Source organism: Apiotrichum porosum (assembly GCF_003942205.1).
Source record: "Apiotrichum porosum strain DSM 27194 chromosome Unknown scaffold_8, whole genome shotgun sequence".
NCBI lineage: Eukaryota > Fungi > Basidiomycota > Tremellomycetes > Trichosporonales > Trichosporonaceae > Apiotrichum > Apiotrichum porosum.
The window spans coordinates 140,096-157,166 of NW_021167115.1; the positions used below are offsets into that span (position 1 = coordinate 140,096).

At 59.5% G+C, this 17,071-nt stretch overlaps 4 protein-coding genes across 4 annotated transcripts; 2 read left to right on the forward strand and 2 right to left on the reverse strand.

Moving 5' to 3' along the window:
* Nucleotides 1-60: 60 nt before the first annotated feature.
* On the reverse strand, nucleotides 61-1,437 carry EHS24_008847 (uncharacterized protein; the record flags this gene model as incomplete). The annotated part of the gene is made up of 5 exons (XM_028624149.1): nucleotides 61-191; nucleotides 230-302; nucleotides 344-638; nucleotides 685-1,297; nucleotides 1,347-1,437. The coding sequence occupies 5 exons, from the start codon at nucleotides 1,435-1,437 to the stop codon at nucleotides 61-63; spliced, it is 1,203 nt and encodes a 400-aa protein (XP_028475221.1).
* A 244-nt stretch (nucleotides 1,438-1,681) lies between these two features.
* Nucleotides 1,682-3,607, forward strand: EHS24_008848 (uncharacterized protein; the record flags this gene model as incomplete). Its single annotated transcript, XM_028624150.1, has 4 exons — nucleotides 1,682-2,460; nucleotides 2,563-3,146; nucleotides 3,200-3,518; nucleotides 3,568-3,607. The coding sequence occupies 4 exons, from the start codon at nucleotides 1,682-1,684 to the stop codon at nucleotides 3,605-3,607; spliced, it is 1,722 nt and encodes a 573-aa protein (XP_028475222.1).
* Nucleotides 3,608-3,891: 284 nt separating this feature from the next.
* EHS24_008849 (uncharacterized protein) lies at nucleotides 3,892-7,014 on the forward strand (the record flags this gene model as incomplete). Its single annotated transcript, XM_028624151.1, has 3 exons — nucleotides 3,892-4,926; nucleotides 4,976-6,933; nucleotides 6,987-7,014. 3 exons carry the CDS (start codon nucleotides 3,892-3,894, stop codon nucleotides 7,012-7,014), a joined length of 3,021 nt encoding a protein of 1,006 aa, XP_028475223.1.
* Nucleotides 7,015-14,751: 7,737 nt separating this feature from the next.
* Nucleotides 14,752-16,078, reverse strand: EHS24_008850 (uncharacterized protein; the record flags this gene model as incomplete). Its single annotated transcript, XM_028624152.1, has 2 exons — nucleotides 14,752-15,899; nucleotides 15,973-16,078. 2 exons carry the CDS (start codon nucleotides 16,076-16,078, stop codon nucleotides 14,752-14,754), a joined length of 1,254 nt encoding a protein of 417 aa, XP_028475224.1.
* Between the last annotated feature and the right edge of the window lie 993 nt (nucleotides 16,079-17,071).

Sequence of the window (17,071 nt, forward strand, 5' to 3'; positions counted from 1 at the left end):
CCACACACACCACACCATGCATGTATTCTAGAGAGAGTTTTCTTCTTCTTCCCGAGTCACCTAGTCCACCTTCCAGCGCGAGACGCTGTCTGCATCGTCTTCCGCGTCGAGGAGCAGCTCCAGGCTCCACACGGAGAGGAAGAGGGTAATGTTGACCCAGCGCCACCACGTCTGGGATCCAGCGTCGAGGTCTGCGACGTGAGCACAAATCGTCAACAGGGCCACCTACATAGCAGATGAGTGTAGACAGCAATGAGAATTGCGCGGCGGTACGAGAGGACGACAGTGGTGATGCGCATGTTCTGTGAATGTCAGCTCATTCATTCTAACCCATGCTGCTCACAGTCGGCTCCTCGCCAAGGCTCTTGCCGTCCCAAAAGGAGGGTGCCTCTGTGCCGTCGTCATAACCGATGCTAGCCTTGCGAATCATGGGCACGATCCGGGCCGCAAAGTGGAGGACCACGACACGGAAGATGAGAGACAGGAGGAGATGAGGCGGCAGTGAAAGTGAGACGTTCCACAGCGAGTCAAAGACGGACGAGACCGCGCGGTCGGCAAGGGCGTTGACGTTGGGAGCGGACACGTTCTTGGGGACAGCCCACTCGTGCGAGAGCCAGCCGGAGCCGTACGAGCGGGGCCTGGGGTGTTAGCTGTGGGTACGTCTACTGTCTAAGCCCAGCTCACTCCATTGCGCTCTCTGCGCCCGAGAGCCATGCCGAGTATGCGACGTAGAACAACACCAGGGAGGTCTCGAGAACATTGGTCCTGCGGAGGGAAAAGCCAATGAACGAGAGGAACAAGGTGGACATGAGGGCTGCGCCGAGGAGGAAAGCCGGCAAGGGGGCCGTGGGGAACGACCAGACGATGAGGTAGAGACCGGCACAGTAGACGAGGGCCGAAAAGAAGAGACCGGCGAGGGAGCGCCACTCGAAACCTTCCTCCTTTTCGTCGTCCTCTGCCCAGCCTTTACCGGCGCGGCCGAGCACCTGGACCGCGAGCAAAGTGCTGATGCCCTCGAGCAGCGTAAAGAGCGGGGAAACCCATCGGAGCGTGCTGGCGTACAGGTACGGGAGGACGTCGACGAGCAGGTGGCTCAGCGAACTGCTGTCTGCGCCAGGAGGGTACAGGTAGTAGTAGAGGGTGACGAAGACGGCGCCGGCGGAGATGGTTGGGGACAAGAAGGAGAGGACAGTGATGAGCGGTGCAATAATAGTGTTCTTGCACAAGAGCCTCAGAGTGGAGTATGCACAGTGGTGGAGCGCAAAGAGCAGCGAGAGGAGAAGGAATGATGGTGGGCCTGGATGATGGTGGGGGTTGTCAGCCAGGAACACGGAGGGAGGACGTACCGAGCAAGTCGAGTGCCATGGGGAGGGCGAGAAACACCTGGGTGAAGGTGGCCAGCCCCCCAAAGTAGGAGAGCACTTGCAGGACGACCATATGGGAACGGTGAATCGAGTGGTGGAATGGACAACGGTATAACGGCGACGACGGCGACGACGACGATGATGACGATGGCCGTGTTGGAACTCGCCGTCCGGCGTCGCGCGCGTCGTTGTCGTCGCCAGTGGCCAGTGGTCCCCACGCGGCCCTTATTTGTTTGGATCCATTCCCGATTCTGCGGTTCGCTTCTTCCTTCTTTCTTCTCCTCCATCACTGACACCATCGACCTCGCCCATCAACAATGTTCACACGGCAGCTCATGCAGGCGGCACCCATCGCGGCGCACACCCGCGTCGCCGCTACCCGTGCATGGCCCTCCACCACCCCCATCATCCGCAGGTCCTTGGCCACCAGTCGTCCCAACACGTCGCGGGCTTCGTTCCGTCAGCACCCTCCCCCTCCCCCGCAGATGCACGACGTCACACCAGACACCACACGCCGCAACGCCATCATTGCTGGCATCCTCCTCAGCGCTGCCCTTGGCGCCTGGTACTATGAAACCACCACCATGGGTGCATACTCCAAGGAGCCCGAGTTTTCTGTCACGGTCGGCCGCGGTGCCAAGACGTGGTCGTTCCCTCGCAAGCCCATGGCCGAGCTCGAGCAGATGATGCACCAGCACGAGAAGACTACCAGCCCTGGACGCAAGGGCAACCCCGTCCTGCGTTGGGACACCAACTATGTCGCGTCCAACGAGCCGTGTGAGGACCGCAGCGCCGCTGATGTGGTCCCCCGCGGTCCGGCTCGTAAGAGCTGGTGGAGCTGGGGTGCTGCTCCTGCTGAGAACACCGACGCTGTGGGCTCGCGCGACCTCGTCCTGGTCTCGGTTGTGGACGGACACGCAGGTGACGCCACCTCCAAGCTCCTCGAGCGTACCCTCCACCCCACGCTTGCTCTTGCCCTTGCTGGTCTGCAGGCCGGTATCGTTCCCGGTGCCAGCTGGTACTCGAACCTCGCCGATACCCTCACTTGGGCCAAGACGTGGTCCCCCTCCAACGTTGCCAAGACGCTTCAGAATGCGTGAGTGTGGTGCGAAGCGTGGGTTCATGAGATTTGATCTCACGCGCCTTTTGACACATGCCCTGGGTCAATCGCGTTGCACATCACTGACTGACTCGACAGCTATGTCCAGCTCGACGACAACATCTGCCATGAACCCATCAAGATGCTCCCCGAGCTTCTCAAGACCGACGACATTGTCAAGACGGTCGAGACGCGCCACAAGTTTGTCGCCCTTACCGAGCCCGCCTCGCACGGTGCCGTCGCGGCCTCAGCACTGGTCGATGCCGAGAACAAGGGTCTCTACGTGGCTGTCGCCGGTGACTGCCGTGCTGTTGCTGGCTGGCAGCGTCCGGACGGTTCGTGGCGCTGTGACACGCTCACCGAGGACCAGATGGGCGACAACCCCAAGGAGGTCGCCCGCATGCGCTCCGAGCACCCTGTGCACGAGGCAGACACTGTGATCCGCAACGGTCGCGTGCAGGGTGGCCTTCAACCCACCCGTGCGTTCGGTGATGCTGTCTACAAGTGGACGACTCTGCAGGGCGAAGCCATTGCCGCTGTCTTCAAGGACGAGGGCGCCAAGCCCCGCTCTATCCGTCCGTGGAACTTTACCCCGCCCTACGTCACTGCCAGGCCAGAGGTTACATACCGCAGCTTGGAGGGTGAGGACAAGTTGCGCTTCGTCGTTCTTGCCACCGATGGACGTGAGTATAGACGTGTAGAGACTCCGGCGGACCAGCTCTCAACTAACTACCAGTGTGGGACCGTATCACGTCCGAAGAGGCGGCTCTCCTCGTTGCCGGCTACCTCGCACACCCCAAGGCCGAGCCCATCTCCAAGGAAGGCCTTGCCACAGAGATCCCTCTCGCCCTCACCGAGCCCCGTCCTTACCCCGTCGAGGCGTTGCCCGGTACAGGCAAGCGTGCCAAGGGCACCTGGGCGTTTGACGGCGACAAGAACGCTGCCACTCACCTGATCCGTAATGCGTTTGGCGGCGCCGACCGTAAGGAGTTCCAGGAGCTGCTGAGTCTCCACGGCCCTGCGGCGAGGTACTTCCGCGACGACATGACTGTGACGTGAGTGATCTAGAGTGGCGTTGAAAAGCGATGGCTAACGGGGTTAAAGGGTTGTTCTTTTCGACGACGAGGGCAAGAGCAGCAACTAATGCATGGACTCTGTAGATGGGACCTACCGGCCTGCGTGCCCTTTGCAATCTCTCTGTAATACACATCTCCATGCATGAATAGCACTCCCCGTCATCCAAGAGACCAAGAGACCTGTTGGCTCTAGCTTGCTCGTAGCAGTGTGCCTACAATAATGCCTCCGTCTGCCTCCACCTGCCCGATCGGCGACACGCTCTCTCCCTCTCTGGATCCTGTTGTGTCTCGTCCTGTCCGTCGTCCAACCCATCATTCTATCACATTCACGCACTCCTTCTCTCATCACCCTATGGACGATCTCCTAGACCTCAGTTGGTCAGACAACGCCGCATCAGGAGGCGGGCAGCGCAGCGGCACCGGCAGCGCTTCTGGCAGCCTGCCCGCCAGCGCGGCTCCGTCACGAACAGGAAGCGCGTTCGACCTGCTCTCCAAGCCCGCCGGGGGACCCAACTACTCTCGAACCAGCACCCCGCTGGCTCCCACACCGTCATACCCGAATGGTTCTGGCGCCAGCTCTGGCCTCGGCGATATGGGCGGACTGGGCGCGTTCGGCAGCGTCGGAGCCAGCCCCAAACCCGCCGGAACACCGAGCGGCTCGTCTGGCCTGAACGGTCTGAATGGCCTTGGTGGTGGCATGGGCGCCATGCGGCCGACAAGCACCGCGAGTCGATCTGGTGCGGCATCTCCAGCTGTCACTCCAGCAGCCACGACGACGCCGCCTCCAGCCAGCGACGCGTTCAGCTCCCTCCTCGGCGTGACGTCGTCGACCCTGGGGGGAAAGAACCTGACAATGGCGGAGCGCCAGGCGCAGCTTGCGGCGAAGAAGCAGGCCGATGCAGAGCATCAAAAGGCCCAGTGGGACTGGGACAGCTTTGGTGGTTCTGGTGCGGCACCAGCAGCTGCTGCGGCAGCGCCGATCAAGGCCACTTCGGCAGCGCCGACTCCTTCCTCGGCGAGCGCCCTGCCAAACATCGGGCTCAAGCCCACTCCCCCGACTTCGCGACCTGCCAGTGCGGCACGGGCCCCAGTAGCGACCACCACTGGCAAGTCCTCGGCTGGCTCGTTCTGGGATAACGATGATTTCCTGTCTTCCTCGTCATCCAAGCCAAAGTCCCAGTCCCCTTCCCCGCCCATCGCTACTCCCCCTGTCGCAAAACCATCGTCTCCGGCGCCTGCAGCAGTCGCAGACCCGTGGGACTTTGACTCGCTCCCTGTGGCGACACCAAGCTCCCGCAACACGGCCCAAACCGAGATCGAGTACCCCGCAGACGGTGGGGATGAAGACGACGACCTGCTGGGCGAGTTGGGGAGGCCCGTGCGCACCGTGAGTACTAAACATGGGTGAGGAGTGGGCACTTAACTAACCCGTGCAGAGAGAACCCCCCAAGCAGACGCCGGCACGGAACGACACGAGCACCTCGTCGCGCCGTGCACTCTCTCCCCCACCACACGTAGTGGGCCAGATTGTCGAGATGGGTTTCTCGCCTGCGCAAGCACGCACGGCACTCGCCGCTACGCCAACGGGGTTGGACGTACAGGCTGCTCTCGACAGTCTCCTCCAAGCGCAAGGCGCCGCGGCAGGCGATGACGAAGACCTCGAGATTGACGACGAGGCTATTGCGCGCGCCATGCAAGCTCGCGAGGATCGGGAAGCGCACGAGCGAGTGGCGAGGCATGCCGCTCGCCGCGCAGGTCCGAGTCGGGACAGCGTGCGTGCGCGTCCTGAGCGTGAGCGCCCACAACAGCAGGGCCACGATGGCGAAGACGACGACGATATTGGCAAACAGGTCGACCAGGTCATGGCGCAGGCATCTGAGATTGGCGCATCTGTCCTCTCGAAGGCGACGAGTTTCTGGAACTCGGGCAAGGAGAAGGCTCTCAAGGTCTATGAGGAGCAGAAGCGTGCGTACGAGCAGCAGCAGGCGCAGACTGCTGGTAAACGCAGGCAGCCTGTCACCGACGGCCGACCGCGATGGATGGTCGAGGCTGAGGAGGCCGAGGCTGCTGAGCGCGGTGAGCAGCGTGCCACAGGCGACGGCCCGCGTCGTGGTAACGGTGCTGGTCCCACCCAGAATGGCGGCGGGTTCGCCGACAGTGCTGCCGGAGGCTTCCGTGACGACTTTGATGACGATCACCACGATGATGTCCTCCCACCTCGCCCTACGAAGCCGACCGCCAAGCCCACTGCCCCTCAACCTACTCGCGACCAGCCAAAGTCGAACCTAAGCGTCAAGGAGCGCGCCGACCTGCTCTTCGCCGAGGAGCCAAAGCGCTACGTCTCCAAGAACCGTCACATCACAGGCCGTGGCACGCCCGCTGCCACTCCTGCCCCCGCCCAGGCAACACCGAGGCGACCCGCCACTCCGCTCGTGCAACGTCAGCTCGTGCCTGCCACACCGGCGCAGACAGCAACCGCAGCTCAACACAAGCTCAAGGGTAACGAGCACTTTAAGCTTGGTCGGTTCGCCGAGGCCGACGCGGCATACACTTTAGCCATTGGGGCTCTCCCGTCTGGCCACATTCACCTCGTGACACTGCACAACAACCGTGCAGCTACACGCCTCAAACTGGGTGAAGGTGCTGGGGCAGCTGCAGACTGTACGGCCGCTTTAGACATCATCGGACCTGGTTACCACCCATCCAAGGAAGCTCCCCTTCCGGCAAGTGTTGCCGACGTTAAGCTCGCCGATGCGCTTGTCAAGGCTACGACAAAACGCGCACAGGCATGGGAGATGGCCGAGAAGTGGACCCAGGCTCTGGAGGACTGGCAAAAGGTACTCGGTTTCGATGCCGGTATGCTTGGTGCGGCCGCCGGTGCGGGCAGTGTCAAGACGCTCGCGAGCGACGGCACTCGTCGCGCCAAGGCCATGCTGTCTCCTTCGCCCAGTGCTGGCCCCAGCAGCGCCGGTGCAACGCCGAGCGCCCGCCCTAAACCTGTCTCCAAACCCACCACCCCCAAGCCCTCGCGACCCGTCGACGTCGGCCGATCCGCCGCTGTCGGCGAGCTGCGCAAGGCCGCCGCCCAAGCTGCAGGGGAGGACGAGGAACGCATGCAGCTCAAGGACAGCGTGGACGCGCGTCTCAACGCCTGGCGTGGTGGTAAAGAGACCAACCTGCGCGCCCTGGTGGCTTCGCTTGACACCGTCCTGTGGGACGGTATTCTCGCTGGCGGCCTCAAGGTCGGCATGCACGAGCTCATTACCGAGAAGCAGGTCAAGATCAAGTACATGAAGGTCATTGCCAGGTTGCATCCCGACAAGCTCAAGACAAGCGACACGACCGTTGAGCAGAGAATGCTGGCGAATGGCGCATTTGGGACGTTGAACGAGGCGTAAGTGGCAGTTGTGTAACTGTGAACTCACGAGTGCTGACAATCGTTTGCAGGTGGGCAGCCTTCAATGGCTCATCATAGACGTAGATCTCATGGCATATCATCTGGTGAAGAGCAATGGGAGTACAGTAAGGTGATACTAGCTGAGCCCCTCGGAGATGCGCTGCACCTCCTCGGTTTGTCAGACAAGCACCAGGTACCTCCAGATGACACTGACGGTCGAGCACGCTGGCAGCTGGCTGGTGGGTGTCGTGGCCACTGTCAACAAGACTGTTTATTACACTTCCTAATGGACATGCGGCCTAACCACCTAACCATTTGGACCCTTCTTCGCGACGGCCAGTAGGAGAGATAGGTGAGCTCACTTGACCAACTCTCTGCTCAGTTCTGATTACATGTTGAGCTGGTGTGAGGCCATGGTGCCCCCCGGCATACTCATCGCAACCTCCAACACTAGTACTCTGACAAGTCTAGCACTTGATTGCGCCGATTTGGCGGCGTTGTTGTAAGCCTCACACGACAGTGACGCACCCCCTGCATATGTTCGTCGTTCGCTCTGTCGTTCATGCTTAGGTGCGTCCGCCACTGTGGACAGCTGAGGCGACGAATGACCCACGGATTAACCACTATATGCTCGTAATGCCGTTAGTCTCTGAAATCTCTGGGGTGTAGAACACGGCACCTTGACCCGGAAAATCGAGGACCGCACCTAGCGTGGATCCAGACACTTCAGTCACAGACTTGAGACTCTAGTCGTCTTACCTTTTGCCAGCTGCAACGTCGCATCTGGCGAACCAAACTCGCCTACGGTCTTGTATCCTTGCACTAGGAAACGACTTAGAGCTCGGACGACGCCTACGCCCGTGGTATGTGTTCAGGCGGCGAGGGCCGACGCTATCGCCAGATTGGAATCGGAGAATGGTGCGCTGAATACACCCGACGATTGCACCGTGTTGACGGCATGGCGGTGTCTGGGCGTGTCGGAAAGTGCTGGGTAGACCACCCGCCTCACCGCCACAACCCGTGACTTGCAGCTTGGAAACGGCAGGAAGCTGGACCCATTTCACCAGGCTCAGTACGCACTTACTGGGTCGTGTCATGATTTTAGACCCCCGCCGACATGGTGCATAACGATCTTGATCGGTGACTCATTGATCAAAGCGCCATTGTCAACGTGAGGTATGACCAAGGCACGCCGGGACAGCATACGGGCAGCGGTCGAAACTGCTAACTGGACGTCCCGAATGCTGTCGCCCCTGTGTGTGCCAATTCCTGTGTTTCAACGCGAATCTACTAATGCTCTACAGTACACCCTGCCCGAGACCATGGGTCTGGACCACACGCCAACATGTAATTAACAGCAACCTCGCTGTCACAGATCCTTACGTTTGGCGTGTTTGGGTCCCACGTTTGTGAAGTCTGAAGACAGTCCAGTGACCGTGCGCGGCAGTCGACTTCCCTCCATGGCCCCCCTCAACACAAACTGCCCTCGTGCTGCCTCCATGGCAGTGGGACCACGCGACCTGCACTAGTGACTCCAGAGGTCGAGTGTGCCGTACATTCTCGGACTGGATCTCATGCTCGCGCTCATGGGCTCGGCGTGGATACTTTTGCCGGTCCGGTGGCCGGTGATCTGGTGGCATGCCCGACTCTAAAGACAGTGGGTCTTGCCAATTACGTAGAGCAAACAGTGCAGCAGTGTTAAGACGGGCGATGTTAATGGTCATTAGGACACGAAAAGGGGGGAAATGGGTGATGCATCTGATTGAGATTACGGCCGCCGTGTTGGTCAGTCACCCTGGAGTTCCTTGACAAGTGGTTTGGGAGTAGCACACGCATAACATTGGCACTGATCTGAGGCTTGACTGGCTGCCTTTTCTCATAGAGCAATCTCGTTGCTTTATCCGGATCCGGCGGTCACCTCGAACGACGACTTTCGCCGCTTTTGCCTCTCCAAAGTGTTCTGGCGACGGTCACGTTGAGGGTTTTGCCGCTGCTCATGCAGTGTGCGAGTTGTGGCTGATATTCCATACACACAACTCCCAAGCTCCCGATGGCACTAGTCACGCCGGTCGTGTTCCAAGTACCTGGCAAGAACCGGCTCTAGGTAGTCTTGGCTCGGGCCAAGCTTACATAGCTCGTTAGTGTGCCTTGGCCTTTACTGTTGTTGCTGCGCTGTTTGCCCAGCAAAGTGCCATGGACGTCGGCGAAGGGAACACATCCTGTCTGTGTGAAAGTCCAGAAGATCTAGGTACAGGGCATACTTGGACAGTATCGGCGCTGTTCTTCGGACGGCGAACTGTTGGAACAGGGGAACGCGCCGGGTCCACGTGACCTGTTGCTGACAGGAACCTGGACGCTAAATAGATCCCATAGATCCATCTACATCTCTTGTGGTACCGCTGTGCCTTGTGTGGGAGGCTATTTGGCATCAGGAGATGACGATTTCTGTTGTCATTTGTTGTACAACTACGAATGGAGGGCTAGACATTGTAGTCCAGCGCCGGAATGGAGTAGCGCCGGTACATCTCCACTGAGGTAACAGTGCTATCCGGCTTGAATGGTTACGCCGATGCCACACGCCATGCAAAGTACATTTTCTGTCGTGAGTGACCGCATGACGTTTTTGCCGTCACTCACAATCCCGCAACAAGCTAATGTACTTTTGGTGTTTAGCGCCTTCTCAACCGTAGACCGTGGTGTTCCCCGCTTTTGATTAATGTCCAGACTGGTGAACCGCATCCCGGATGGCCGCATGCGTTACATGTTCTGCAGAGGGTTGGACTGGAACCTGTCAAAGACTTTGACTTGCCACAACCCAATTGGGAACACAACATTGCGGCATTGTCACACTGCGGGGATGTGGCCCTAACAGTATACGGGACTGTAAAAACTTGCTAGGTCTAACGGTTTGTGGTGAGAGTAGGTGAAGCCCAGGCCGTTCAGATAATGGTGCGAAGGAAATAAACAGATTAAGCTTGATGCTTACCACTTTCGATCGAGGGGCATGGGTATTGTCAGCTGTATGGTTCAGCCGAGATTTGGGCCATGGTCTATGGTTGGTCCTTTCGGTAGCATGTCCTATTCAAACGTGATGACGATAACGCAGTCACTGAACCTGCCAGCGAAACAGAACGCCATCGCGTCAGTCACTGGACACAATCAAGATGATTTAACAGGAACATCTGGAGGTGTGTACATATTATGGTCTCTTTAGAATGGTTTTCAGTTGCAGTAACAATTGCCACACACCTTCATCCACTTTCCGCCACATATCGCTACGTTCTCAACTCACACTCTCTGCCTTAATCGGTGCCACTGGACCCTCTCGCCTTTCATCTACCCATACACACGTACGTCGGTATGCGGAGCACCTAGTGAGAAATCGACCCTGTATTCCTGCACTTTCAGACGCCGTACTGGTTACTCGGCTCCCAGTGTTCGGGTGCCAATCCACTGTGCACGGACGGAAAGGTGTTGATCCTGGACTCCATGCCGAAGTCTGCCTGCTCGGCATCGCTTCCACTCCCTCCTTGGCATCGATGGTAGAGACTAGATGCTTGCGTAGGAGCTCAAGCGTATGTGCTGGAGCAACGTTGTGAACGCTTTGTCATCCGCTAGCCAGTATACGCTATAACATGAAGAACAGCACTGCAAACGGAGCGATGTGCGGGATTGAAAATGTAGCTAGCTATATAGAGGCAAACCTTCAGCCCAAGGAGAGACGAAAAACCAAGTCGGCTTGGCCTACAGCCCCACGCCAAAGTAAGTAAGATTTACCGGCGTCGTCGTCGGAAAACGGACGGCGCAGCCAAGCCACGCATGTTCGGTGGAGGGTAGGACATGGGCATTATCGAAATGTATATTGCAGTCGTGCATTTGTAACCCAGTGGGCAAAGAAAACAAACCCATCGCCCGTCGGCTGTACTGGACTATGGCGCACATACCTATGAAATGGGCGGAGAGACGGAATAAATTAGAGGGCGGAGACAGCAACAACGCTTCGACCGTGGCTGTGCAATGTGACGGACGCATCATATTTATTCACGCAGCTGGCAGTCACCAGCATGTCACTGTTACGGCACTGCGTGATGGGCGGCTGACCGTACCAAGGTTTTGGCGCTGGTGGGGGTAGTTCTTTTTTATTTCTTTACATAAACGCACCTAAGGCAGTGTGCCCCGTCTTCCAGCAGACGGATACTGTCGTCGGGGCCGGCCATGCCGAAGACAGTGACATTGTGCTGGAACCCCTCTGCCTCACCTTTACGTTGCTCTGTGGACTCTGAAAAGGTTGCGTACACGTTGTGCTTTTGGCTGTGAGTACGTAAAGGCCGGAGATATGGGCACGGGAGCCAAAAGCTGGAGCTTAAAGGTGGATCAAGGGAACAACAAGCTTTCGCCGGGAGCCACAAGACGAGCCTCTTTGGGACCACACACGACTCCTCTTTTAACTTTCCTAAACACTATTTGATTTCTGCGGCGTCTTCTTTCTTGGTGTCTGCTCGTCGCGTTTGCACTGTTATTGACCGATTTTTAACGAAAAGGACAGGCCCAAAGCCTAACAGCGTGACGGGTGTGCGGATACATACTTCGTCGGCGTTCTTTCGCTACCCCCATCACCGCCAAGCGCACTCCAACCGTCCTCGGGGCAAGGACACTCGCTGAACCGTGGGGTCCCAGGTGACCGACTGCGTTTGAGCACCACGACCTCTACGACGAATTCCTGCTCAACAAGCTTTACCCGCCTTCAACTGTCCGCCGCCCGCCGCAAGACAGCACGTCGTGCTGTACTTACAACAGTACATGTGACAAACCTGACATGCGCGCGTCACTTGCATTAAATAGGCACCGGTCCAGTGGACGGAACCGCAGATATCGGGACCCGACGGCAGCGGCATTGAGGGTGATCGCAGGCAGGGCCGAACACACGAGAAGCAACAGAACGGGATTCCAGTAGTGGTATAGTGCGCACTGTAATTCACAACACCTGATCCTCTCGATCACAAACATGCTCCTGTATTGACTTACACCGTCGTCCGTCCGCGGCGACCCTTTCATATCAATGCCAGCCCGCCAGGTCCGCCCGTGCGCCGGCGCCGTCATTCATGACGAGCGAGCCGTCCTGCGGCGGCATACGGCGGGTAGCAGCAAGCTCGTGGCTGGTCGTCGCGGACGATACAGTTGTGGAGCATGCCGGACTGGACACGTTCCGAGCCGAGCCTCTAGCCTTAGTGCAAGACGTAGGTATCGACAGCCACAGTGAGTACCAGGGCTAATCCGACGTCTGAGGAACTGGGGTGGAACGTATGTCTTGTGGCTGGGCGGGGAGAACGGACTCGAAGACAATGTCTTTGCTGTCACGCCCAAAGGCATGGTTCGAGGTTGAACAGACCCTCTCCAACAAGTGTAGAAAACAATTGGCGGTGCATGGCCGCTTTGAACATGACGTCGGGGATGTGATGTACGCAGCTGTGTAGCAAAGGGACAACACCGGGAGGCAGCAAGTGCCACCGAGACGGTCCAGACGCGGCTGAACCCGGCGGTCTCTGCGGGATGATGGTCTTGGCTCGCCGCGCACACATTGCACAGTTGGACCATGAGGTATGTACACTGTAGTATACAGTCAGAGCAAAGGCCGTGGCAAGCGAGTGCCCATCTTCATGTGTGCCTGCTATTACCAAAGGTCTAAATGTCTTTTAAGCAAACAAGCCTCCAGTCGCCATCCCATCAGACAGGCGGTCTGTGGCGCAACCACGCGACTAGCGTGTCGTGGGATCGTGGCAGTGCTTCAATTACTCGGCGCCCTTTCGCACCTCTACAAGTGCTTCTGTCAGACGCATGCGCACTTTGGCAGTGACAGCGTCTTCGTCTCGTGAAGGCGGCGGCTGTGCATCAATCAGTACACGTTGCCATTTTCCCATTTCCCAGTCCAGACTGAGGCGGCCCGCAGCAACCCATGACGAGCGCAAGGCCAACAGGTGCAGTTCCCATGACTTGGAACGCCGAGAAGCGGATGGCATGACGGGCAACGGGCAAACGGGCAGCGGGGTACCACTCCTCTCCTGAGCTCGAATGCCCGAGTTGCCATGTGCATGCACGCTGGCATCCCACAGCAATGCCCGACCAAGTGGTCAGCAGACAGGAATGCGCGGCGACGTCCACCAGACGATGATGCCGCCGAACGTTGACGCAAAGCACATGCCTGCGCTAGCGCAGTCGTTCGGCGTGCACGCCGCCGCGTGCCCAGCCATACGACCTCGAATGGATCAGTGGTGGGAGCCATGCGATGACTCCGGGAACCAAACCTCGCGTCCCGTATGATCGACGTCCTGTCCCGCCACCACGCATGGGCCATGGGTGGGGCCCACGCCACGCTAGTGAGCGCAGAGGCTGCACTTTTCGTTCTGGCATTTCTGGGCACAGATGTCGAGTGGCCGCCGCCGCCCGTGGCCAGTGGGCCCATGCGTGCGAGGTGTAACCATCGTCACTAGCACCCGCGCCGCCAGAGCACGCCAGCTGCTTGCGGTCACGCCTCCGCCAGCCTCACCGAGCTATCGCACGCCCGAGCTGTGCGCTGTGCTCGCTCATTGCTCACAGTGACACGTTGCTCGGGCATGGATGGTCGCGGGCACGGCACGGCCCAGCCTTGCATATATGCTGCTAACGCCAAGACGGTGGTGACACACCAAAGACGGCGACGACACGCTACTCTACTCACGAGCTGATCGAGGAGGTATCTGCGCATCGCGTCAGCATGTTTGCCCCGCGGCTCGCCCGTCACAGATCACAGAGTGGGCAATGTGGCACTCACTCGAGCTCGTCAATAGACTTGAGGCTGGTCAGCCAGAGCGGGAAGGGACATGGACGGCGGGGGTACACACGAGCACAACGGGAATGCTACTGCGTTAGGGACATGCAAAATGGGACAAACAGAGTGCTCGGCGACGCGATGCTGCAGCGCGGCGGCGGCGGCGTGCGCCGCGGGGCTGGCTGAGGTGAATGGGTAACGGTGTGACGTACCGGTTCATGATCAAGGACGAGATGGATGGACAAGAGAATGAGTTGAATGCGACCGAACGGCGCGCGGGTCGAGATGCTCCTGGCCGCGCCGCCTGGGCCGCTCCGACGCCGTGGGTAGCCGCACGAGGGCTGTGGGCGGCTGGGTGGGTGCCTTTTGTGGCTCCCCCACGGCGGCGGCGCTGCAAGCACCAGTCCGCTCACGACACACGGTGCTGCCCAGGTGGTGGTGCATGTCGCCGTCTACCCGATACAGCCTCGCACTGACTGAATGCATGGCGTCCCGGCGCGGTCCCCGACTGAATAGAACCTGCGGTCCCGCCTCTCAATCCAAAAATGTGCATTGTATTGGCCCCTGTACCTGCGCGCGTCTCTCGAGCCCCCAAGTGGCCAAGTGGCTGACTGCGGGCGAGAAACCCTTAAGGCCAAGACTCCTTGCTGCCATGCTGCTGCTGCTGTGGGCTGGGGTTGGTAAATCGTGCATGTCATGATCGTGTTTCCTAGCATGGCATCTACGTGTGCTATGGTGTGGTTGGCAAGACGCGTTGGGGAACAGGGGTGGTGGTTGGTGGTGGTTGGTGGGGGGTGCTCTAATATGCAGTGTCTACAACAACATGGTTTCCCATAACATGCCCGTGCTTGTGTGGGTGGGGTGGGGTGGTGGGGTGGTGCACTGTCCAAGTCATCCAGAGAAGCCTTTGCCAGAAAGTCGCTCGTCATCGTTTGTCCGTATCAAGTCGAAAAAATGTGTGTGTGTGTGTGTGATGTGTGGTGTGGTCGTCGCGGTGGTCTGTCGTGTGTTTAGAATGCTGTCCTCCGCCCGACAAGATGTGCCTGTCGGAGGCCAAGCTTCCTCCAGTCTGGTGAAGGCCCAGAAGGAGGAGGGGTAGCGATGGCGATCATCTCGTCGGCGTATCCCTTCGAGGCAACCTGCTGGTGCGTGGCGTTCACCTGCTGCTGCTGCTGCTGATGCTGCTGCTGCTGGTTCTCGTCGACGCGCCAGATCTCCGGGGTGCCGCCGTTCTCAATGGTAGAGCACGACGAGCACGACGAGCAGGTACTGGCACCCGAGTCGCGGCGAAGGAGGCCCGGGGTGGCCTCGTCAATGTGCAGACGAGAGAACGAGTGGAGCGGGGAAGGGGCATGGGCCTGGTGTTGTGCGAGGTGGTGGGCGTGCAGGACCTGGTTGTGGTGCTGGATGGAAAAGTAGTCGCCTGATGGTGACCTGTCCGAGACGGGCGTGGCAGGGAGAGCTTTTGATGGAGCAGGGGTGATGGCAGGGAGGGGGCGGCGGAGGGTGTCGCTGGAGTATGCACGAGGAGGGACGGGGACGCGGGATGATGATGGGAGACGAGTGGTGGTGGCCTGGTTTGGTGGGGTCGGGGGAGGCGACATGCAGCCGGGCGAGTAGGCCATGGCAGCGCGGGCAGCGACCATGCGGTTCTGCTGGGCAATCCAGAAGGGCTGCAGGTGGGTAGCGAGGGCGACCTCTTCGACGCGAAGGTCAAAGTCGAGAATGTACAGGAGCTGCTTCTCCATGAGGTTGACCTCTGCGAGGGAGAAGAAGCGACCGTAGCGCTGCCAGTGCATGTTCTTGGGCGACGAGTCGTTGAGGTACTTTGCGGCGCAGATGAGGACAGCGAGGAAGACACGGTGGCGGGTGCACTTCATGCCGTGAGCGACTGGTGGCAGACGCTCCTTGAGGCGAGCGAGGTAGACGAGGACGACTGCAAGTGTGGGCATCTGCACGTTGGACTGGGCGACGAGACCACGGATAAAGTCTGCGAGGGATGGCAGCTCGTCGTACTCGCCGTTGGCCTTGGCGGGCAGTGGAGTCTCCCACCAGCGGGACGTGGACGATGTTGACGCGCCCGCAAGAGGCGAGCTTGGTGGCGATGGGAGCTCATCCTCGATGCGGATGACAGTCTCGCACTTGTGGGCGACAAAGTCTGTGCGGGATGATCAGCAACCTGTGTGGCTGAAGCGAGCGGGGGTGGGGGTGACTGCGGGGGGGAGACTTACCATAGAACTCGGGCTGCACCTTGTTCTTGAGCGAGTGCACTACTGCGGGGTCGTGCAGTGAGAGCGGCATGAGCGATGCTGGGTGGGTGGGATCGCGACGAGCCATGGTGAAGTGGTGTTTGTGGCGGGGGGGAGGGGGGGGAGGAGGGATCGGCGGTGCCACTGCTGGTGAGTGGTGTGTGTGTCGCGCGGTGTGGCTGTGTTTGTTGTTGATGTGCGCCGGTATTATCTATTAATGTGCAATGGGGGGAGAGAGATGGATGGTGTGTGGGGGGGAAACGCGCGAAGGATGTCGCCAGGACAGTCGATGCGTTCAAGTAGTAGTAGATGGTAGATGAGGAGGAGGGATGGAGATGATCGGAGTGAGCTGGCGTATATGGGTGTGTTCTTGATCGAGCCCACAGCGGCGGGCGGGTTGGGATATTATATCAACGAGGTGTGTCTCTGCCTGCACTCCCGCGCGCGCACCGACAGCGGGCGGCGCCCCCCAGGCGCCCAGAACGCGCACATTTGCTGCGTGCGGCTGGGCAGAGGGGGAGAGAGGGGTGCCGGGCACCAGCCGCAAGCAGGCCGCCAGCGCAGAGGACGACGCAACAAAGGCATGCGAAGGTTGAGCCAGTGTGGGGTGCCTGGGCCGGATGGGGGCTGCCCAGCGGGTACGACGACGGCCCACCCGCACCAAAAGGGTTTTTCCTCATTCTATGGTGGATATGCCAGTTGGACCCTGTGGGCGAGAGCCCATTCATCATCACAGCCACCTTGTGCACCTGGTGGCTCTCCCAAGAGCCAAAAAAGCTGCTCTGGCCGCTGGCGCTGCTCTTCCGCTGCCCCACAGCCCTTTAGGGTGTGCGTGGTGTGGTGGCTCATCGGTCGTCGTTGCAAAAGGGCCAAAGGGTGCGCGCGCGGGCGCACGCGCACACAGGACAAACCTCATCCCAGCATTTGCGCCACCCGTTTGCGGGACGGCGGAGAGGCCATCGAGCCATCGAGCCAAAGGGAAAGAAAGGGAACGGCTCTGTCCTCTTGATCAATCTTGGTATAGCCACCATCGAGACGCGGGACGCAGTGGTGGCGTTTCTCGCATCATTTGGTCGTCGTC